Below are 23,350 nucleotides of genomic sequence, written 5' to 3'. Positions count from 1 at the left end.
TCATCATCATCATCATCATCATCATCATCATCATCATCATCATCATCAGCCACAAGGTTGGACTTCAAGGGAAGGCCCTGAACAGTCTATTCAACTGTCTCTCTCAATGGGCCTCCCTCAATGGACTTCTCTAAATGTTTAGCACAACTCCACCCTTTTATACATCCTGTCCTATCCCAGTGATTCTCAAACTTCAGTTGCCAATATACAGATCTTATTCCCCATCCCAAATGCCTGGTCCTTTACAACCATGTCCACCTCAAACCAATCCCCCAAGGTCCCCTTTTCAGATCTTTCCACCTCTTCCATTTTGCCCTCTGTGACACTAGTTAAAATTTAACAGATTTCTATCTTCTGGTCTTCACTGAGACCGAATTCCCTCTTGATGACTGCTTCTTTGGCCTGCCTTTCCAGCACTAGGTTACATTTTCTCTCATGCTCTCAGACTCACTGGTTGCAGTAAGAGAATTGAAACTCTCCTTTGTTCCCCACTGACACTTCCAGACTCACCCTTTGCTACCATTACTCAGCAACCTCTCTTCCTCTGAGTTTCATGATTTCCAAATTTATTACCAAACCCAGATGCTGGTTGTTGTTATTAATCCACGTCCAGGACATTCTCCTTTCTTCAATGAGTTCAGTGCCCTCAGACTACAGGATTTCAGCATACATATTAATTCTCTTTCAAATTCTCTAACTTCCCAGTTCCTCAATCTACTTATTTCTGATGACCACTCCACCTCAGTTAAAGTTTGCTATTACTCACAAGTGTTCCATTTCTATGAACTCTAAAATGCCTTTATATGATTAATCTTTTACCATCCCATCGTTCCCTATGCCTTACAAAATTCTAACTCTTTCATTGTCCTTGATATAACTTCATTCCCTTTAGGTCTTTCAGAGGCCACAATTCCTGAACCAGATACGCACTCCTCCTAACCAATTCAACTCTGCACTATTCTCTCCAGTCAGGAACTTATCTAATCATTTATCATGTGCCTTGCTAAACCCAACCCTGGATTTCTCCCACCACTTGAATCCTCTGCTCCTATTCACATGCTGGAATGGAGCTGAAGAAAGTACAATATGGTGCTGACTGGGTCTGTTACAAATTTGTATTTTCTACTCTCAGCTAGGCCCTCAATGCATCAAGATTACCTTTCTACTACCCTTTAACTGATTCAATATCCCATTGTCTATACTAACTGTTCCAAATCTTCCCATTTCCCCTCATGTATCTCAAGGTACTTCTTCCCCGGATCTTTTCTGCTGAGGACACTCCCTTATACTTCCCTGAAAAACTGAGGCCATTTGCCAAGACTTCCTTCATGTCCTCTCATCTCACATCACTCAAACATTTCTCCCCCACTGTTTCTGCCTTCAGTGCTTTATTATATGGAAAGGTGACGTTTTTCCTTGTCAAAGCCTCTATGTCTTTGAAATGAACTTCTTTCATGTTCTCCAAAGTATCATCCCTACTATCTTCTCTATGGTCTCCAATTTTTCCCTATCAGTTCCTTTCCAGCTACATGCCCATGCTTCTCCAATCTTAAAAAGCCTACAAAATGCTTACTAATGCTTCCTTCCTTCCTTCATCCTGACATTCCTGGTAAGCCATCACCCTCTATCTCTCCTCCCCTTCTCAGCTATTCCTTGAGAGAGCCATTTACACCAGGTGCTTCCATTTTTACTTCCTCTCCTCTCACTCTCTTAACCCTCTGACCTCATCACTCAACTGAAACTACCCTCTCTAAAGTTAATACTGATCTCTTAATTACCAAAGAGAATAACCTTATCCTTCTTTCCGCGGTATTTGATATTGTCAACTACTTTTTCCTCCTGAACATTCTTTCCTATCTAGGTTTTTGTGACACTACTCTCTCCTGGTTCTTATTCTACCTTTTCAACAGCCTTTGCTGGATCTTTATCTAGGTCACCCCTACTAAATGTGGGTGTCCTCCCAAGGCTCTAATCTGGGCCACCTTTTTTTACTCTCTACATTATCTCAATTGATAATCTCATCAACTCTCATCCAGCTGATTTCTAGATCTATATATTCAATCCTTATTTCTCTCGAGTACTGGTCTTATATCACCAAATGCCTTTTGGATGTATTGAACTGGATGTTTTCTCAGCATTTCAAACCCAACATTTCTAAAATAGAACTTATTATCTTTCTTTTCACCCTCTTGGTTACTGTCTGGGGCACTATCATTCTGTTTACCTTGGTGCCTCACACTCACCACACATCTCCATTTTGTGGTCAAATCATGTCATTTCTTTCGCCAAAACATTTAACTTGTATGTCCCCTTCTCTCTACTCACTCAGTCTCTATACTAGTTCAGGCTCTAATCACCTCTCATCTGCACTAGTGCAATAGTCTTCTAACTGTTCTCCCTGCCTCAATTCTTGCTGTACTCCAAACTATTCTCCACTCAGCTACCCCATTGATTTTTTAAAGCCCAGGTCTAACCATGTCCCATCTCTATTCAATAAACTCCAGTGGCTCCATATGACCTCCAGAGTCATGAACTCGTCTGTTAGGCATTTAAAGTTTTCATAACCTGACCCCTTCCTGCTTTTTCAGTCTTCTCAGGCTTTAATTCCTTTTATATACTCTACAGCTGAGCTAAAATGGTTCAAAATCTCACTTTCTGGGGGAGGCCTTTCTCAGTTTCCCCAGCTGCCAGTGCCTTCTCTTCTCAGATTTCTTCCCAGATACTCTATATATCTTGTATGTATCTAGTTATTTACATGTTACCCACCCCCATTAGAATGTGTACTCTTTGAAAGCTGAGACTGTTTGCCTTTCTTTGTAAATACTTAAAAAATGCTTTTTTTGATTAATTCATTTACTCTAGCCTATTCATTTTACAGATGAGGAAAAACCATAGTTTGTCCAGGGTCAATGGTGGTAAATGACAGAGGCAGATTTTGAACCCAGGCCCTGTGTCTATAATATGCCTCTGCTATTATATTCAAATGTAAGAAATCGTGAGACCATTTCTCTCTCATGAAGAAAGCTTTTCATTGGGTAACATTCAATCTTTAGAATACATATTTCTTTTATATGGGTTACAAAGGCTTTGCCTAGTGACTGAGTCCTCTGTGTTTTTTCTACCACATGGTTTTTTTCCCCCGGCCCTGGGTGTTTTAAATGAACCCAAAATTTCCTTCTTTCCTTTGATTCACTTATTATATTCACAAGAGGAAAAACTTTTCCCTCACAGTCTTCCCTCTCTTGTGGTGCACATGCTAGGGGTCTAAAATGATGTCATTTGTATCCTGGATACAAGGAAGATAGAAAGATAATGTTGGCATTCCTAGATCTTGTCCTCTCTCTCTGCAGCTTTCTTCTTTGCCCTCTAGCTCTTGGATGGTATGGAATGAGATCATACCAGCCTCAAAGCCAATAAACTAATCTCCACTGGGCAATGTTTTTTGTTCTTCCAGTTGCTTGGTTTTAGTCCCCAGCACAATTGGAGTCATGAAAGCATCAGCAGTGATAACTTCATATTTTGTTCTTCCTGTAGCTCTGAATACTTTCTTTCCCAAAGTCAAACTTCCCAGCTTAGAGGAATGGTAATCTACCAGGCAATTTCATGTAGCACTGGGTGACAGAAGCAATAATAGCTCCTGGATTGATAGTTCTGACCTCTTGCAATGGGATAGCAGGAAAGCTAGTTTCTTGTTTAGGTATGAAGTTGATTCTTTGAATATGAACAGAACCTTGTTGGACAAAAGCATGGCAGTAAGAAAAGCCTCTGCACATAAAAGATATTTCTAGGAGATAACTTCATGAGGAAGATGACAGTATTTACTATGTCAGGATGAGTAGGGAAAAGGATCAAGAGAAAAGAAACACTTACCTGAAAGAGCTTTGGGAATTGTTAAAAGACTATCATGCACCAAGGGGTCGTCAGCAGCATTAACCAGCATGAGTGGAACATAAATCTGTACAAGGAAAAATAAGAGTAAAACTCCTGTCTCTATGTAATGCCACCCTTGTTCTTGGGTGACTAAACCCTGAAATTCACCATCTAACACTTTCTTAAGAGAAAGTGAACATGGATCAATATTTTGCCCATGATCAGTGTATACAAATGCCAAGTTGGCAACACATGAATGATAAGCCTCTAGCAGGATCATGATTAGACATTGAGTTGGAATGTGCATAAACAGGTTGAGAGTGACCTTGGCTGAACTTGTTAATAATGCTAGCTGGAAATTATACAACCAATATATTCATTCCACTACAAAAATGCTCTGGGGGACACAAAACAGGGCAATTTTTTTTGTTAAATTTAATATAAAATTTCAAAAAACAAGTTGTTATTTAATAGAAGTTCACTGTTAAATATACAATCTTCTTTTCTATTCCTTTTAAAAATCAAGTCTTCCATTCTGGTTAAAAAACAAAACAAAACAAAAACATATGGAGAGACTTATACTGGCAGCAGGTTGATGTGAAAAAAGATCTGGGAGTTTAAGTTTTCTAAAAGCTAACTATTATTAGCCAACAATGTCACATGGCTGCTAAAAAATGAATGCAATCTGAGTTTGCATTCAAAAGTTGGGGTTTTTAACTCTTTTTGTGTCATGGACCCTTTTGGCAATCTGGTGAAATGCATGGACCCCTTCTCAGAGTAATGTTTTTAGGTACATAAAATAAAATACATAAGACTACAAAGGAAACCAATTACACTGTAATACATTTTTTTCCACAAACTTCCTTGATATTTATCCATATACCCCTGTTCCCCCATTCCCCCCAGGTCTTTGGATCCCAGGTTAAGAACTCCTGCATATGGGGGCGGCTAGGTGTCACAGTGAATACAGAACTGACTCGAGTCAGGAGGACCTGAGTTCTTAACCCATTTAACACTTATTAGCCATGAGACCTTGGGCAAGTCACTTAACCCCAATTGCCCTGCCTTCCCCCCTCCAGAAAGAACAAAAAAAAAGAACTTCTGCATATAATTTTAAGACCACAGTACTAATTCCATTATAGCTTTGTGTTATCTAAACAGAATAGAATACTGTGTTTAATTCTGGGTGCTACATTTTAAAAAAGACATGATTTGGAAGGTGGCCCAGGATGATGTGGAATTTGTAAACCATCTCATGAGGAACAGATTAATGAACTGAGGAAGAAAAGAAGACTTAGAGGGAGATATAATAACTATTTTCAAATATCTGAAGGGCTTCCCTGTAAGAAGGAAGAAAACTAAGCAACTTGTATTTAGAGCCAGAGGACCTGGGTTCAAATCCCTGATCTGTCACTTAGTACTTATATGATCTTGGGTAAATCATTCAGCCACTATTATTCAATTTTCTCGTCTGTAAAATAAAAGCATTGGGTTAGGTCACCTCTGACATTTCTTCTCACTACAGATCTATGATCCAAGTTAAGAGGAAAGCAGATCTCAGTGCAATATGTGAAAGAACTTTTTAACAATCTGAACGTATCAGTGATAGAGTGGGTTGCCTGTGAGGCAGCAAGTACTCTACTATAAGAGGTATTCTAGCAGAATCTGGATGATCATAACCAGAGATAATATAAAGAGGGGTTTTTATGGTGCCTGGGAGGTTAGACTAGCTAGGCTCCAGGGTCTTTTCTAACACTATGCCCAGGATTTTTAGGTTTGGGGGCAAAGCAAAAATAGTCTTTTATTATTTATAGTCAGTTCTAGTCACTCACCCTGTGCAGATACCTCATGCAGCTTTCTTCTTCATAATATTCTTTCAGAGAATTATAGCCATGGAACTTCCTAAGATATACCAAAGAAGGCGAAAAAAAACGGTAAGAAAGGAATAGATACTTTTCTTCAGGCCTCAGTGCTGGTCTGTTTTATCTTTCTTCTAATTCCCACATTCATCTACAACAGCTAACATCTTTCCATGATTTAATAAAGCCTAGATTGGTATGAAGCTAGACATCATTGAAGAAGCTAGGAAATTCAGATTGCTAAGGTATTCTTTGCAACAGAGGTCTTTCCAGCAGAGGACGGTTTTTCCACCTAGATTGCTGTAGGATGAGATGACATAAATTAGGGTGCAGCAAGTAGATGCAGATGTTAAGTTCCAAGTCCTGTTTACCCAGGAGGCAGCAATTAGGGATAGACTACTGTCTCTTCTAATTTTTAAAAATAGTATGATCTCTAAAATTAGGATTATGGGATATGGTGTAAGATGTCTATCTAAGCCTAATTCCAATTAGCCTGTTTTCCAATTCTCCTAGTAGTTTTTACCAAATAGGAAGTTCTTTCCTAAGTAATTTGTTTTCTGGTTTATCAAGGTTTCATTATTTCTAATTCTCCCTTGTCTAGTATGTTCTGTTGATGTACCTCTCCAATTTCTTTTTTAACCAATAACAGATGGCTTTGATGACAGATGCTTTATAAAAAAAGTTTGAGGTCTGGAAGTGCTATTCCCCCTTTATCCTTACCTCTTTTCATCATTTCCCTTGAAATTTCTAAATCTTTTATTTTTCCAAATTGTTATATTTTTGTAGAGTTCTGTAAAGTATCTTTGGTAATTTTTTTGGTATAGTATTGAAAGTACAAATTAAATTTGGTAGTTTTTTTTTTTTATCATTTTTATTATGTTGGCATGGCCCAGCCACAAACACTGAATATTCTTCCAGCTGTTTAAGTTGTTCTTTATTTCTTTAAGGAGAATTTTGTAACTGAACACACACACACAAGAGTATTTTGTGTGCTTTGGTGGATTGATCTCCAAATATTTCATACATTTTGCAGTTATTTGAACTGGGATTTATTTCCCTTTCTATTATTGCCTCTGGATTCTGTTATTTATACAGAAATGTCCTGGATTTTTAAGGGTTTATTTGGTAGCCTGCAACTTTACTTAAGTTATTGTCTCAATTAGTTTCTTTGTTGATTCCATTAGAATTTCCAAGTAAACCATCATAGGACAGAATGCTTTCTAACAAAAATAAAAAATACTATTGGTTGGACATCATAACAAATAACAGCACCGACTTTCAAGTTTTAGGGGTCAGATTTGTCCTGGTTACGGCTTAAGAATATGATACAGACCCAGAACATCCCTAGTTCAGACAATTCCTAGGCAACTAATTTTTTTTCCAGTGATGTTGAGGGGTTCAGATTTGATTTAAAAATGACAAAATGGACAATTTCAGAGAAACCTGGGGAGACCTATATGAACTGATACAGAATGAAGTGAGTAGAACTGGGAGAATAATGTATGCAGTAACAACATTATAAAGAAAAACTCTGAAAGACCTTGGAACTGTGATCAATGCAATGATAAACTAAAATTCCAGAAACCCAAAGAGGAAGCATGTTACCTCATGGTAGATAGACTCAAAATGCAGAACGAGACATATATTTTTGGACATGGCCAATGAGAAAATTTGCTTTGCTTGACTATACCTATTTGTTACAAGGGTTTTATTTTTTTCTTTCTGTTCAATTTTAATGGAAATAACTAAAAAGATTTACTCTAAGGGAGGCTTGGCTCAGTGTAGGAATTCCTCTGCCAACCTGGCTTTCCAAAGCTCCAAATTGTCCCGAACTTAAATAAAGACAGTTAAAATCCATTTTACTTTACCCTTCTGTTCATGCTGAAAGCTTTTTGATCCCCCCTCTTTCCATTATGAGGTCATTTTTTGCCTCATTTCTTACCTGACCTTAATCACTGAAATGGCATTGCTGACAAACTGAGACCTGGGAAAGGCCTTAGTTTAAAAAGGCCAAACTGCATCTTGGGCCATCTCCAGTTGTCTTGATCTTTATCTTGCCACTGGACCCAGATGGCTCAGGAGGAGAGAACAAGGCTGGTAACTTTACACAGTCCTGCCTCATGTCTCACTTAAATCCAATTCACTTCCAAGTCATGACACCACCTTCCTGATGTCACTGGTCCTCTTCTAGAATGAAGGACAAACACCAAGAGACTCTCCCCAGTGCACTGGTGTAAGAGGGTCATTATTGTCATAAGAATCAGAAAAGGCTTTATCCTCCCTCCAGGGATGATATTTACCTATGATTTAATGCTAGCTTGCTTCTGTTCATTCCTAAAGCTCTCTTGACGTTAAATAGAACCTTTTACATTCTTCTAAAAAATAAGTTCAGGAGGCAACTTCACCTTTCCCTGCTAGGGCTAATGTCATCAAGTAACCAATACTATCTTAGAGGAAGTTATTAGAGAGCAAAGCTTTCATGCATACCTCATCACATTGTCATCAATTTGCATAAGAGATGTTGCTGTGTACAATCTGCTCAAGTCAGTATCCTCAAGGCTTTGAGGTTTCTTAACATTGTTTCCAAACAGAACTTGTCTGGAATAAAAAGGAAAAAGGACACGATTTCAGGATGAAAACTGAAGGCGTATACAATGGCAAAGGGGCCTACCTTGTGCAGAGGTAATCTGGAAGAGTGAGACTCTGCCAAAGTGTCTATATGGCAGTTTGAAATAGATCCCTGGAGCCCTCAGAGTGTGCCAGTGAATGAGCTCAGATTGTTAGGTTTGGAGCAACTGAAGAGGGAGGTAAGCTGAGACCTTTGCTGCCCTTTCAGGGACAAAGATATGCTCTGTGGAGTGGGTGGAGGCAGTCCAGACAAGGCTAAAAACCTGGCACAGAGACAGTATCAAACCTTGCAGAACTCTCTCTCTCACCACAGTGCAGGATATTTGTGGAGTCTGCTCTGAAGGGAGTGCCAGGCAGCAGGCTGGCTGCACGTGCGGCTAGCACTGGCCTACTGTCAGTGGCACGTCAGCAAACTGATATTTACCACCTCAAGGAGAGTGTCTTCTCCTGAGCTGGTTCCCTCTCCTATTGAGGAAGACAAGCAGCTTATCCAAAAGGGACGTTAAAACTAAAGAAATATGCTTAGAAATTATGGCCACCATATTCATGAATGTAGTTTCCTTTTACAGAAGAGATGCTCCAGATTAACAGAAGGAATTCTCAGTAGACAGGCCCCAATGAGCAGTATTTATATTTCATCTCTGTAGCAGCTGTGAATCATGCTGCAGTATTTAACAGCTCTGCTCCCCCCTGCAAGACCAAAGGTGATCAGTATTTGCTTTAGTGCCCTACCCCAAAGCAGGAAAGATACCCGATTGGAAGTAATAGTTCGGCACCTTTACAAACCCATTGTAGAAGTGGAACAGACTTTTTCAGCTTTTTAAAGTTCACTTAGGGGGGATTATATGCTGCCTGCAAAATGATTCATACTTTGAAAAATTCTTTAAGTTGTCAAATCTTTTGTTTTCTATAATAAATTCAATAAAAGTATATGCACCCCCAAATTTACTGGGTGAGCTAATGCAGCACACACTGGAATTTACTTGTTCTTGGTTTTTTTTTAATATTAAAAAAAATTTTTTTTTATCTTTACTTGTTTACAGGTCCATCAACCTGAGACACTGCTGACCTCTGCAGCATTCTCTTTCTCACCCCAGTGATGGATATTTGTGGAATGCCAGGCAGCAGGCTGGCTACACGTGTAGGTAGCACTGGCCCACTGTCAGACATTGGTTGCCAGGGCTGAGTCCTTGTCCCCCCCAAAAGAAATATTTCACAAAATATCCATTTAACTTCCTGTGATCATTGTGTTGTACGGGACAAAAGAAAGCAGCAGCATCCATGTCTCATGAATTCATGTATAGGATGAGGAACAAAAGTCCCCGTCCATCGCCTATTTTATGTAAGGATCAAGGAAGCTATGCTAGAATGTTGTTGTTTTTCCGTCATGTCTGGCTCTTCATGATGAACCCCATTTAGGGTTTCCTCGGCAAAGATCCTGGAGGGGTTTGCCATTTCCTTCTCCAGATCACTTTACAGATGAGGAAACTGAGGCAAAGAGGGTAGTGATTTGCCCAGGGTCACACAACCAGTGAGCGTCTGAGACGACATTTGAACTCAGGAAGATGAGTCTTCCTGATTCCGAGCTCTCTATCTACTGTGCCACCTAGCAAGGAAACTTAGAACTTAATTTAAGTTTTAAAATAAATATTTACCAAAAGTAAATTGATAGTTCTGTATTTATTTACTTTTGTTGTTATTTCTAGGTCAGCAAAATAATTAAATAAAAAGCTCATGAGGATAAAAAAAAATCAAACCTGTTTTTTGTAACCTCTAGAAACTGACAATCTTGTTGCAGAGACAGAGCTAGAACTCAGGAGTGATGAGTGACAGTGGCAGCCTATAATTAAGAGCCATCACGATGTAAAAAGTGGACTGGATATAGAATCGGAAGCCCTGGGTTCAAACTCTGGCTCTGCTACTTCCTCCCTTTGGGGCTGGGCTGTCATTTCACTCCTCTGGCCCCGAACTTCATCAGTCACCAGTCACAGAAGAGGCTGAACCCTTGGGAGTTAACATTTCTATGGTTTCTTGGAATTCTAAATCTTATTATCTTCACACACACACACACACACACACACACACACACACACACACTTCTTTTGTTCCTCATTACAGTCTTGTAAGGCAGGGAAATAATTCTGATATACAGAACAAAAGGTGTCAATAGTCACACTTTTTTGGTGTGTGTGATGAAGATTCAGAGGGCAGATGTGGGGGAACAGTAGGAAAACAAGAGTAACGTTTTAATACAGTAAGCATTTAAGCAATTAATAAAATGTTTGCTGCATTGCTGTTGGGTAGACAGGTGGACCCTGATTATGGAAGGCAGATGAGATGAAAATGCAGGGGTCACTCAAGTTTTCTTGAGCAAGTGAATTAACATAATTAAAGTAGTAGTAGTTAAGTAAGAGCAATAAAAATGGCAGAGGCATGTTTTGGGAGGCTGGGAAATCAAGTACTGAACCAGTAGCTATTTTATTAACATATTCTATGATCAGCTTTGTGAATTTATTCTTAAAAACGCTAATAGTCTTTAGGATATGGTTAAAATATGATATAAGAGAGTCACTCCCTTCATGATTTGCTTAAACTCAAAGGTAGAAAAAAAATCTGACCAGCTTTTGATGGTTGAGGAAAATGTAATTTCTAACAAAGGAAAAATGCAATGATTAGGCCAGCAGGAATATCTGAGACTGTGTCTAAGCAGGCCATTCAGACCATTTGATGTTGTAGAAATGAAGGTCCAGAGCCTCTTAATAGCCCCTATTGTAACTAGGCAGCAAATGAATATGAGCCCCATGAGAAGAAATGAAGGCAATGGTACCTGTGAGAAAGGATGATTTTCTTCATGTTGTCAGCCATGAGGAAGTTGTAAAATCTTCGGCACTGATCCCACTGCATGAAGGTTTCCTGCGCTCTAAACCAAACCACAAAATAACAGTCAGAAAGGATGAAAGAAAGGCTCAGAGATGAGAGGTAGTCAGGCAAAGATAATAAGCCAGAGATTCTCTTCATGGTAATGAGATGCTTAAAACAGGCAGCAGAAGCTTTTAAGGTTGCTGACTTTGGATTCTGGAAGAGAGAACGTTGACTGACAGTGCCAAAATCATTGATTTTAGAGCACTACATTGGGTGATCAAGCTATTACTGGCAAAGATTACAGCAGGAAGAAGCTGCTCTGGTGGCCGAGACATCTTGTTTGGTCACTGTCACTCATTGGGGCTCTGTTTCAACTGCTTGTAAATCTGTTGGCCATGCCAGAAAGTAATATCATCAATGTGACAGTAAAAACCATTATTCTAACACTAGGATTGCCTTCCACCCTGCAAATAAATTCCCTAGGTTTAATAACAGAACACTGGTGAATATGACTGGTATTTTAATAGTGAGTGTGTGTGCGTGTGTGTGCGTGTGTGCACGTGTGTTCATGTAGTTTTGCATTTGAAAATTGTTCTTTTGGCTATGTTAAAAAGGCTATGTTTTTTAGTAACAACTAAATTTTCATTTTTATGGTCTCTTGTTACTCATAAAGTTAGTGTGACACCAAGTTGATAATCCTTCTCATGACCAGTCTTAGAACCTTGGGAAAGGAGGTGAGAAAACAGGAATGAAATTAAAATGAGGAATCCTTTCCAGGCATGACTAGCAGGGAATTAATTAGTGCTGAACAAAGTCCCTTCCGACAAAAGTGGGAAATGCCATGCTAGTGCCATCCCATCGAAAATGACCTTGTGTCTGCTGGCACATACCTATATGTGTATATGTTGCTGCCCTTGTCTGAGAACAAGAGAACCTAAATCCTCTGAGGGAAGGGGCTGCTTTGCCTTTGTCTTTGTATCCCCCCATGCTTGGCACACAGTAAGTGCTGATGTTGGGGTGTGTGTATGTGTGTGAGGAACTGCCAGCCTTCCTTTTATACATATTCAGTTGCCAGATTGGTACTCGTGTATCTGAGGCGAGGGTATGTTTTGACAAGCCAACAGCAGCTGCTTCACAGACTAGTTAGGAGGATCATTCCTCATCGACCTCTACCTAATGCTTCCTTTTCACCAGTGTAAGTCATAGCACCAGCTGCTTACTCAATCTGAGTTAAAATCCCTACACTGTTGTTCTAATGTTATGAATGTCAAGAGGCTCAATTTCATGATGTTTATTACTATATTAACTTAGGTGTCACATATTTCTATTAAAAGTAGAAATACTTTCTACTTAAAGAAACTTTATTTTCATCTTCCAAATAATAGAGTGAGGAACACAGGTGATTACAAGTCTTTCAAACCTCAGATACTAGAAAAAAAATTCCCTCCAAACTGCCTCAAACTTCATTTGAGAGTCAGCAAACTTTCCCTATGAAATGATGTTACAAATGACAATAAATCTTTTTCAGATTTAGTGAGCAGAGAAATCCTTCTTATAAGGATATATAGATACTACTTAAAGCTCACTGTTAAGAATGTTAGTGACACAAAGGTCAAAAGGACCCAAAGGTTGTAAACTCTGCACAAACTGGAGCAGAATAAACTGAAAAATTAAACGAGAATCAACAGCAGCACCAAAGATGTAAGAACTGAACATGTTTTCCAGGCCCTTGGGCCCCTTCCTTTGGACCCAAAGGGGCCAGTCAGGAAATCTTCCCACATGCCTAAGCAATGAACAGCAACTTGTTTCCTTTGCCAGCTCACACCCTTTGACTCCCAGACAACCTGTCCAGACATTACACTGCCTGTCTAAGATATTTCTCTTCCATTCTTTTCACTTGTACCTTGAAATGGGGAAGCAGGGAGGTAGAAAGGTATTTGTGAAGATGGAAGGTTTGGGACTAAGATTAGATAAATGTGCTGAAGTGACTTGTATAGGAGTTTCTGGAAGGAGAGATGAGGATGAGCTGGTGGTATTCAGAAAAGGCTTCCTGGAGGAGGTGATACTGATGGAAAAAGATTGGATCTGGGTAGTTGGAAAGAAGGAGAAGGGATTCCTGAGGAAACAGACTGAACAATAGTACAGAGTAGAAATGAGCATATGGTATATTCGTGGATTTGTAAAGAGGCCTCAGGGATCACTAGCTGTCCACTCGTCTAGTTCTCTCTCTTATGAGTCGTATTCACACTCTAGAGTCCCAGGGTGGGGAACCTGTGCCCTCGAGGCCACATGTGGCCCTCTAGGTCCTCAAGTATAGCCCCTTGCTAAATCCAAACCTGAGGACCTAGAGGGTCACATGCAGCCTCGAGGACACAGGTTCCCCACCCTGCTCTAGACAAACACCCATGGCTTTAACTACCACTTCCAAGGGGATGCCTCTAAAATCTATCATGTCTAGCCCTGACTTGTTCAGAGTATCCTATCCACATTTCCAAGTCCCAAAGGACATCTATACCTGGATAGCCCACTATCACCTCAAAATTTATATGTCCTGAACTGAACTCATTAGCTAAACATCTACCTAATGGCTATCTCTTCTCCTGTGTTATAACTGTAGGGTTTTCTTAGTCTCTTCTCTATCATTCACCTCTCCCATCCCATCAGTTAGCAGATCCTTTCCAATGTTGTTGTTTAGTCACGTCTGACTCTTCGTGACCCCATTTTTGGTTTTCTTGGCAAAGATATTGGAACAGTTTGCCATTTCCTTCTCCAGTTCATTTTACAGATGTGGAACTGAGGCAGAGTTAAGTGATTTACCCAGAGTCACACAGCTACTAAGTATCAGAGGACAGATCTGAACTCAGGAAAATTAGTCTTTCAACTCCAGGCCCAGGCTCTGTCCACTGCACCACCTAGCTGACCTTTCTGCAAGCTTTCTTAAATCCATTCAAGCATCTTGCTTCAGACCTTTGTTGCCACCTGCCTGTGCTACCACAACAGCCTTCTTACAGACCTTTCTATGTAAAGACAGAATGGTAGGGTGGAAACCAGAGCTGGACTTTCAGTCAGTGGACCTAGGTTCAAATTTTCCCTCTATCACTTATTTTTTTGTATAATATTGGGTAAGTCACTTCAGCCTTTCTAGGACTCACTGTATTACTCTCCAAAATGAGGGGGTTGGACCTAGATGACTGTAAGTTCTCTCTAACTCCATGAATCTAGGACCTCTCCCTTTTTAAAATTTCTCCTTTATGCTACTTCCAGAATAATCTTTTTTAAAAAAACAAACCATAAATTTGGTTATCTTATTCCCTCTGTTCAAAAATATCTATGACTACCCATTGTCTCCTTAGTAATATTCACACTCCTGTGCCTGGCATTCAAGGCCTTACACAATCGGACACCACCCTTTTCCATATGACTCCCCTCCATGGACTCCATACTCCCCACACAAAGGATAACATTTGCCCCTTGAACAAGCAAGCTCTGTTCCTACTTAGGCGCCTTTCCTCTGTCCTCTTTCCCTACCTTCGCCTGTTGAACTGTTACTATTTTTTCTTTTTTTGCTTTTTGGAGGAGGGAGGACAGGGCAATTGGGGTTAAATGACTTGCCCAAGGTCATACAGCTCTAGTAAATGTTAAGTGTCTGAGGTCAGATTCTAACTCAGGTCCTCCTGACTCCAGGGCCGACTCTATTCACTGTACCACCTAGCCACCCTGTTACTAATTTTTTATTATAATATAATGAACATAATATAATTATAATTATATAATATAAATTATAATTATATAATGAATATAATTTTTAATTATAATATAATGAATTTTATTATAATATAATGAAGATAATGAACAACTGAGGGATCAAGGAAGGTTTCCTAGGGGACATGATATCTAATTTAGGCCTTAAAAAATTAGTAACCCAGCCCACGGAAGTCACTGGACAAAAAAGACAGATGCTGCTGCCCTAATAGGGTTTCTTCATCCAAGGAAACCCAGCCCCACCATCCCTGGTACCTGGAAAGAAGAATATGAATATTTCTGCAAGAAATATACTTAGTCTAGGAATAAACACTACTCATTGGAAAGCCAGGAAGGTTTTCATGACCTTTGTCTTACATTTATTCTTCCTAAATAAATGGGTAGCCTCTTTCAAAGGACTACAGAGAATCAGACAAATGTGAGTCTTTTTATGCTGCTAGTCCCACCTGGTCCCTCCCTTCAGAACTGGGATTGGTTCCAGTTCTTCTGGGTTACAATCCCTCTGACCTGTCTACTACACATTACTCCTTCACATATCTCTTCCTCCCAAACATGGGCTAACATGGGTTGCATGTTCGGATAATGAGGCTCTAATTCTATGCAGGGTGTATCAGTCAATATGCATGAGGCTAGTTAATCCTGTGTGTTAATAGGAAGTCAGCGACCATCCCTTGACCCTGGCCAGTTTGAGGCATTTTAGCCTGGGCCTCCTCTAAGAAGAACTTACAGATTTCTTCCAGCTATATAATTGGGTAGGGTCACTCTGCCCTTCCTTCCCTCATCCTGATTTACATCTTCCTGCATGTCCTGTGTAAAATCTGCCTTTGCAACATCCATTGTTCCTATAGAATTTGTGGAAACCAAACATTTCTCACATTTCTTAACAGAATTTATATTCTATAAAGGAAGAACTCACATTCCTAAATATCTTCCTAAATGAAGATTCACCAAACTTGTTATATTGTATGGTGAGTATCAGAAAATCAGGATCAGGCCTATAGATTTCAAACCTCTTCCCCTCTAGGGCCCTAACATCTTACCCTGATGTAATAGCTAGCATTTATTTACATAGGGTTTTTAAGTTTACAAAACACTTTACAAAAAATTGTCTTCTTTGATACTCACAACAACCCTGGTCAGGAGGGGCTATTATTATCTCCATTTTACAGATGAGGAAACTGAGGCAGCTAGTAGTTAAGAAACTTGCCCAGGGCCATACAACTAATAAGTGTATTAGACAGGATTTGAACTCAGGGCTTCCTGATTTCAGGTTCAGTCAGCAGCTCTGTCTTTCAGGATTTGGATTGGATTTCAATTGAGCAACAAACCCCTAGAAACAACCCTTGCCCAAACTGTGTTGCTAGTACAAATCAACAGGTTATTTATTGGGGGCTAACATGTGCTCAGCACCGATTTGCTGTAAGAGAGACAGAAATAAAGCAAAGTTCTACCCTCAAGGACAAGGGGACAGGATGTAAGGAGTATAGGTGGTTAATATCTGTCTCTCTCATCTACTGAAAAGTCTGAAGACACAAATGAGAGTTGTATAGGAGAAGTGACTTAGTAACAAAATAAATCATATGAAGAGCTTTGGTCCCTGTTAGGTAGTTAAAGTTTGATGAAGTGTTGGGATAAAATTCTGGTCTTAGTGTTTTCACGCTGATTATCTGGGGCAAATATATATATTCCCAAACTAGGTTTCTCTTGTCATCTATCATATTTCTGGGCCATCTTCCCTCATCATCAGGTGATACATATTTAAGCAATGAATTACTTGTCTAATCAAAAAGACTACTATAAATACTTGTCTAATCAAAAGTAACATAACCATAAAAAAGATGCTACATACACATACACACACACACACACACACAGACACACACACACACCCAAAACCCTATGGGCTGGAAATAAATAGTAGGAAAATGGAAGAGTGAGACTAAAACCAGACAGGGCTGGAAATAAGTAGTAGGAAAATGGAAGAGTGAGACTAAAACCATAGTAAAATGGTCCTGGGGAAAGGAGGAGAATGTAGTTGAATGCAGGTAAGAAACTGCCAGGAAAGGAGAGTGGGGACCAGTCAAGGGAGCTCTGAACTATCCATATCCAAATTATTTCTGGATGAATGTATGAGGTTCCACTGTACTTTGGAGAGGATTTTCCTAGTGGGAAGTGCTGTGTTATTAATAACACCTTACATTTCAAAGCTTCTTTATATTTAGTGTCCTCTCTATAATCCTATGAATGAATGAGAGGAAGAATAGTATCTTACAGATGAAAAACCAAGGTACAGAGAGACTAATGATTTTCTTATCACAAACAGCAAGAATGCTGTCTCTGACAATGATTGAAGACAACTGATTTTCCTGCCTTTGTGCCTTAATTTTACATATCTATAAAATCCATAGGATTATCTCTATTTTTAATCTCTCCTCTCTTCTCTGGAGTATTTTGAGAGGAAACACAATTCTTTGTTAGGTACTTTGAACTCCTACTTTACTATATTGTAAACTGTCTGAAAGAAGGGATCTGGTTTCCTATCTTTGCAGCTTTTAGTATAAGCCTTGAACTTGATATAAATCTGATTAATTCATAAATCACTGATTCCAAATTTGTGATAAGGCTAGGCTGAAGTTCATCTCTTCTGAACAAACTTAATGCAGAACATAAATTAGCAGCGTAAACAATACTATAGAAGGAATGATTAAAATACTGAGAACAAACTTTTCAAGTCTCTTCAAGTACCTTTTACATTAAAGTTGATCCCAGGGGTAACCTCTAAAGCTCCATTGGCTCAATAGGAGCTACCTTTTGTATTAAAAAAAAAAGTCTGTTTCAGACACTGCAGACAATCTGCAGATTCAGGCTGCCCCTTCTCTCAGCCTTCAACCCAAGAATTCTGACTGTTTCAAATCCTTTGTTTTTTCACTGCATAGCACTGCCACTCATCTAAATTCCATTCAAGGTCCAGATGTGTTATCAAACCCATTTAGCAAGGAATATAATCGCACTTAGTGGGGATTCTTAATGTGCATTCGATAACTCATGTATTGTTTTTTCAAAGGGTCTTGGGTTCCCACAAGCCAATGCAGAGCCAGGCCCTGTGCCAAGCCTTTAATGTTTCTCAAAACTAACCTGTACCTCTTTTTTGCTCTGTTTCATTTCCTTTTGGAATCCTCTCCTAATTAATTGCAACCTGGCTGATCATTCCTCTACCCTTCATCCTCTCAGCACTCATTGACCATGGGCAGTCCAAATTGTAGATTTCCCTTTCAGTATAATCTGCACACAAAGGGTACTACTCTGTGAAAAGGTTGTTTTTATATTGATAGTGATTTTGTAGCTGATGTTACAAAGAGACTGTTAGGGGTTTTCTCTGAAAAGATGGCCAGGACTATTGAAATGCTGTGTAAACTTGTTTTTCCTGCTAAGACACTGTAGGGCTTCCCTACCTTCCAGTTTGTAGGTCAGATTCTTAGAAGTAAAGAACCAGTATGAGATGGAGTATATTGCATTTACATGACTAGTTCTCTCACTTACCTTCATAGGGACCTGCCAGTTGCTAAACGGATGAAATTTATACTCAGATGTCTTTAGACACACAGGCTCAAACAACTAATTAAATCAAGGATTAGCTTGACCACACAAATTCCCCTGGCTTAGGCAGCAGATGCTTATGCCGAGAAATGATCACGAAGAACATGAGATATGTCACGTGTTTTTTAGTAATTTGCACTCTCTTCATTGGTTTAACCCATTATAAAACATGAAGTCATTCAAAAGCCACTAAACTCTGCTAACTATAGAAAGCAGGCAGGCAGCTGGTTTCTCTCTGCTCCTCCTGTTTCCTTTGGCTAGAGAAAGGGTACACTAATGGGTTAGATGACAAATGATGGAAGTCACTACCCAAACAGTTCTCCAGATTCCACTATGAGTGACTTACTATAAGAAACCCAGAGATATTGATTTCTGGAGCGTGTGACCCTCCCCACTCAACTTTGGCAAAAAGGATGAGAGGCAGAATGAAATGTCACAATAATGTTGGCTACTTTCAAGGCCTAGCAGAAAAGGCAGGTTCAGGGCTGTCAGATCATGCCATGGATAGAGTACTAGACTTGAGGAAAACCCAAGTCCAAATCCTGCCTCAGACATATTATGGGATGGGTCATCTGTCAAAGACTAGGGCAAGTCTACACACCAAAATGATCTGAGACTAAGCTTCTTTACTTGTAAATGTGGACAATAATTCTTGTACCACCAGTTACAAGGTCAAAGGGCCATTGAGAGGCTCAAATGAAAATATACTAGCAAGCACTACACAAATGAAAGGCAGTTTGAGTGGAGTGGTAAGAGTATTGGTCCGGAGTCAGAAGACCTCAGGCACAAGTCTAGACTCTAACTCTTTACTAGCTGCGTGACCCTGGGCAAGTCATTTAATCTCTGAGCTTTAGCTTCTTCGTCTGTAAAATGGGATAATTATACTGGCACTGTCTACTAAGCAGAGCTGTTGGAAGGAAATATTTTATATGAAGCTATGATGATTAGGATGGTCTCTTTTTAACCTCCTTAACAATTATAATTCACATCATCAGATGGGAATGTGTCCCAGGGTGGGAAAGAGATTAAAGGACCACCAGGGAAATGAAATGGAAAGAACCCTGAGCTAAAGGTTAGGAGAAAACTCAAACGAGGGGACCCTGGGCACTTAAGATTCTTGTTCTTCAAAGGTTAAAGTCACTGTTTGTCTGGTGAAGATGACTTGGGAATGAGTGAAATTAGTAAAATACATGAAGCACTTTGTGTGTCTGGAGAAGGGGTTAAATAAATGTAGCTGTAAACTTTATGGCTCTTCACATTACAGACTCTCTATTTTCTTTTCTCTGCCTTCCACACAAACACTGGTCATAAATGGCCTCATGGTATACTCTTGCCACCAGTAGAGGGAGCTAGTGTAGCAAAATGAAAGGAGGTTTCCATTCAAGAGATGAAATCCTTGCAGAAGTTTCAGGCTTTTTCTTTAAAACAACAAAATTTTTGCCTCCTCTGAATGAATATTTTGCTGGTGCTTTGAAAGTCAAGTTGATGCATATGTCTTCTTAGTTCAGATAGTTCATGTTTATAGATAACGTAATGGAGGCCTGGCCATTCTGGGTACACATAGTAAAGTCAATTAGAAGGAAAACTTAAGACTCCCCTTACTTTACTAACTTCAAAGCTGGTTGGTTTCTAACCTATCACTTCCTATCTCAATGACTGAACCAAAGTCATAACTGTGCAACATAATGTTAAAGGCTTCAGAAAGTCAAGGAAAAACCTAAATTCAGGACGGTGGAAACCATATTGGGATGGTCTCTTAAATAGAATGATACCTCATTTACTGAGCATCATTCAGAAAAGTGGTACATTTTCAAGAGAGCTGACTTACTCTTTTTTGTGTAAATCTCATTCATTAATATGTATGTATGTATGTATCTGTGTATACATATATGAAGTACCTATACTCTATGTGAGGGTATATTACCTTAACTATATGTGATAAAAATCTAGGCAAAATGTTGTTATACACATTAAAGTATTCTTAAGAATAGTTTATATAGGGACAGCTAGGTGGAACAGTGAATAGAACACTGGTCCTGGAGTCAGGAGGACCTGAGTTCAAATCTGGCCTCAGACACTTAACACAAAAAACTAACCGTGTGACCTTGGGCAAGTCACTTAACCCCAACTGCCCTCCAAAAAGCAAAAATAAAAAAAGAATAGTTTATATAGAGATTACAGAAATTTCTTTTTATTTGATGACATAGGATGATTATTATGGGAAAAAATTATATGTTGTAAAGAAAATAAAGTCCAGGAGAAATCAGTATCTGTTTGGATAGTAACAGCTAATATTTTTGTATAGCCTTTTCAGCATATAGAACACTTTGTAACTTTAAAAAATATGCTTTTGTTTCCATATATTTGGTATATCACTTGTGAGCTGAAAATAATCTTGATTAGGAACATCTCCAGCAAAACCAAGAGGAAAAAGTATTATTTCTTTCCAGTTGATTTCATAGTTTTGCTTAGTTGTGTTTTTATTTTTTTGGTGGAGTGGAGGGAAGAGTGGGAGAGGGAAGGGAAGGGAATTCCAAGAGAAGAATGAGAGAGAGGGAGTTGAAAGAACAGTGGACCAGGAGACAGGAGATTTTGGTCTAATTGCCGGGTCTCAGCTACCACCTAGATGTGTGACCAGGAACAAATCCAGCAACATCTCTGGGGCTTTAGCTGTTTGTTTTTGTTTTTTAATAAAAACGAGACTGAGGTGAGATGGTCTCTAAGATCCCTTTCAACTCTAAAATTCTGATTTTATGAAGTACCAAAGAGTTTCAGTCCAATTCTCCCAATTTACAGACACTTTCCAGGCTGTGGGACTGGAGCTCACAGAGTCCTAGGGATGGAGGTGTATTCACAGGCCTTTTTAAGGATATTCAGGAATTAATCTGAAGCTATCATGATGTTGATAGCCCTGCATAAGGTCTGGCCTTGGAGTTCACAGCTCTTTCTGTCAATACTACTCAGACTGCTGTTGAACCACACATGAAAACCGATCCTGGAAGTCTAAGATTCCTCTCAATATTAGAGAATTCTCCAAGACTAGATTTAGGCTATATAGTAAGAGTTTACACCTTGGGCTATTAATATCTTAGTGTGCTCACTGACTATGCTGATTATCAGTACTGGAAAACTATGAGTAGCCCCTCAGGAATTCCTGTTGTTATTTAAAGAAAAAAATCTCTCTCCACTGAGGATAGACAATAAAATAAGGCTTAAATGAAAGTCTGAGGGTTTTAGGTAAAGCAACAGAAAGTTTGCTAATCATAAGGGTTAACACTAGAAGCACCAGGCCCATAAAATGACTGCAAAATTTGCTTGGTTCATCAAAGTATCATAAATTTCAGTCATCTAACACTGGAACAGATTACTAAAGGAGATTTTTGGTAATCCTTTATCAGCAACTCTTTAAAAACAGGACCCAACTGTAATAAGTTAAGGAGTTTACAGAACTCATCAATCCAAAGGCCTTACAAATGGATTAAAATGCACATGGAAAGGGTTATGAAAGCTGAAACCATAAAATGTCAATGAAGGGAAGCTGAAAAATTCTTAATCCTTAAGGTTGAAGTGAGGAAGAATATAACCTTTCATAGGTCTGTCTTTGTTAGTAAGCGACTACCCTGACTAGGCCAACCATGGCTTAATTTAGTAGCTGCTGATACATCTGGAATGGCAGTGACTATATATACTTTTCTGCTAATACTTTCTCTTCCCTAGTTCTAGAGTGAAAAGGACCAGATAATTTAGGACACAGATACTTTTATTTTAGCTCTTGAGCCACCTGTGGCTCTTTCACAAACTAACTGGGATTTTCTAAATCTCTGTTGGATGATATTTGATTCTCTAAGGACACAGGGAGTCTTCTGGTTATTTTGTCCTTCACAACCATGGGTCTAGAGACACAGAAATATTAATAGCACTGATTTTGGGGTTCTAACAGCAGGAAGAGAAGAACATGCTAAAGAACCCAATCTAGTAGCAAAACAGGTTTATCAAGACCCAGAATTTCTGCCTAATCCTGGATTGATTTTTCCCTGGAAGGAATGATGAACAGAAAAACAGAAGACTATACATACCTTAATGCACTGTATCCTTGACATACACTGACACAGCAAAGGACTCTTTCTTGATTTGCCTGGGTTTCACCCAGGTATTTACACACGATGTTTCCACCCAGACTAAAGCCTACTACAACTAATTGGGTCTGGGGATAAGTCTTCTTGATGTAGCTCACCATGGCTCCAAATTCCCAGGTACAGCCTAAAAGTAGAAACCAGTCCACAAATCAGTTATGATGCAATGGATACACAAAACACACTTTTGCTGGAAGTCTTACAGCGAAGGGGAACCTACTGTTTTTTTTTTTTTAAGCAATCGGGGTTAAGTAACTTGCTCAAGGTTACATGGCCAGTTATTTCTGGGTGTGGTGCTGAGTATCTGGGCCCGGATTTGATCCAGGTCATCCTGACACTAGAGTCGGTGCTCTTACTCGCTGAGCCACCTGGCTGCCCGTAACCTACTGCTTTTTAAGATAGCCTATTTCACCTCTGGATAGCTCTACTGTCAGGGAGTTTTTTCTTATATTAAGCCTTCATGTGCCTTTTCAGAACCTCTACCCCATGCTGCCAGTTCTGCCATCTGGGACTAAACAGAACAAATCGAATCCCTCTTCCATCCCGGCTGCTCTTCTCTGGATATGCTCCAACTTATCACTATTCTGCCTAAAACGTGGCAGCCAACCCTAAACACAAAACCAAAGATGTGGGCTGGTC

The 23,350-nt window shown here is 39.4% G+C and overlaps 1 protein-coding gene across 11 annotated transcripts in view; it reads right to left on the bottom strand.

Moving 5' to 3' along the window:
- The window catches only part of ABHD2 (abhydrolase domain containing 2, acylglycerol lipase), a 127,767-nt gene that overhangs the window by 6,788 nt on the left and 97,629 nt on the right, over window positions 1–23,350 (bottom strand). For all 11 annotated transcript variants that reach the window (XM_069098580.1, XM_069098581.1, XM_069098582.1 and 8 more), the window contains 5 exons: window positions 22,655–22,838; window positions 11,185–11,277; window positions 8,217–8,327; window positions 5,703–5,772; window positions 3,871–3,955 (listed from right to left, as the gene is read on the bottom strand). In XM_069098580.1, the coding sequence (XP_068954681.1) occupies window positions 3,871–3,955; window positions 5,703–5,772; window positions 8,217–8,327; window positions 11,185–11,277; window positions 22,655–22,838 (543 nt within the window). The remainder of the gene's footprint in view (window positions 1–3,870; window positions 3,956–5,702; window positions 5,773–8,216; window positions 8,328–11,184; window positions 11,278–22,654; window positions 22,839–23,350) is intronic.

Source organism: Petaurus breviceps, unplaced genomic scaffold (genome assembly GCF_028583685.1).
Source record: "Petaurus breviceps papuanus isolate PSGF00001 unplaced genomic scaffold, PetGlider_PUasm1.0 37, whole genome shotgun sequence".
Taxonomy (NCBI): domain Eukaryota; kingdom Metazoa; phylum Chordata; class Mammalia; order Diprotodontia; family Petauridae; genus Petaurus; species Petaurus breviceps.
The sequence above is the reverse complement of the archived record's forward strand: the minus strand, read 5'-3'. Positions and strand labels throughout refer to the sequence as shown.